This window comes from Nematolebias whitei, chromosome 8, assembly GCF_014905685.2.
Source record: "Nematolebias whitei isolate Nwh7 chromosome 8, NemWhi1, whole genome shotgun sequence".
Classification (NCBI taxonomy): domain Eukaryota; kingdom Metazoa; phylum Chordata; class Actinopteri; order Cyprinodontiformes; family Rivulidae; genus Nematolebias; species Nematolebias whitei.
The window spans coordinates 1,741,383-1,742,663 of record NC_056505.1 but is presented as its reverse complement, the minus strand read 5'-3'; the positions used below and the strand labels follow the sequence as shown (position 1 = coordinate 1,742,663).

At 47.7% G+C, this 1,281-nt stretch overlaps 1 protein-coding gene across 1 annotated transcript in view; it reads left to right on the top strand.

The window, feature by feature from the left end:
• Nucleotides 1–1,281, top strand: part of mapk1 (mitogen-activated protein kinase 1) — a 24,582-nt gene that overhangs the window by 16,741 nt on the left and 6,560 nt on the right. The window contains exon 2 of the mRNA XM_037680807.1: nt 570–752. Coding sequence (XP_037536735.1) covers nt 570–752 — 183 coding nt within the window. The remainder of the gene's footprint in view (nt 1–569; nt 753–1,281) is intronic.

Genomic DNA, 1,281 nt, shown 5'->3' with positions numbered 1-1,281 from the left:
TCTGGATGATTGACGGAATCATCTGGATGATTGACGGAATCATCTGGATGATCTCACAGAACTCTGTCCTTCACTTTTATACATTCAGACTTGTGACTGCCACCTAGTGGACACAAGCATCACAGTACCATCTTCCACTTGGGTGTGTGGCTGCGTCGAGGATACACATGTAAACGTTCACTCTGATCATTGAGGAAACTGGTTTCTAGAGTTTAATTTGCTGGAAGGTATAGTCCCCCCCCCGCTCCTCCTCTGCTCCTCCTGGTGGATAAAGTGGCTGCTCCCTCCTCTCTGCAGAACAACCTCCCTCTGTTCATGAACTCGTCCACCTGAGTGTCTTTAATAAATTATTATTCTTACATGTGGAGGTTTCTGTTCGGTGTCCTCGGACAACTTCTGTTGTGACTTGGAGCTGTAGAAATAAACTGATCTGAATTCATCAAAAACATTTAGGTTGACTTCACTCCCGGTTCTGTTCCAGAAAAACCCTGCAGGACCACAGACCTTGATGGTTCAGAGGCTTGCTGGGACATGAATCTGAATGTTTGGTCTTTGTTTTGATTGTCCAGCTCGGCGTACGACCGGGACAACAAGCTCCGCGTGGCCATCAAAAAGATCAGCCCCTTCGAGCACCAGACCTACTGCCAGCGCACCCTGAGGGAGATCAAGATCCTCATGCGCTTCAAGCACGAGAACATCATCGGGATCAACGACATCATCCGGGCGCCGACCATCGAGCAGATGAAGGACGTGTATCCGAGCGGTCGTCCTCGTTGTACCGTGTTTGTGTCTGGGTTTGAGTCTGTGTCTTAACTGGGCTGTGGGAGGAACCAGTTTCAACTCCCAACACTCAGACCAACAGGCCCGTCCTGAAACCCGGAGTGTCCCGCTGGTCTGGTACATGTAGGAGTGTGGACGTATAAATACTTACACTTAGTAGAACTTTTATCTACACTCTTTATCCAGTCAAACCAGTGAAATGTGTTTTGAACACATTTTTCCACTTTTCTTTTAAAATATAAAAGAAACATGACCCCCACCCCCCCCCCACCCCACCACCACCACACACACACACACACACACACACACACACTTATTGACCACCAGGATCAGTTTTAAAATTGGAGGCGTTTCTTCAACCCTCTGACGTCAGTCTTTCAGAAGATAAGACGCCTCTGAATCAGCTGACGGCATCACAACGAAAGACTAAACGAGTCCTCATCCCAAGATTTAGCCTAGCATTAGCTTAGCAGCAGAGCATTAGCTTAACAACCTAGCATT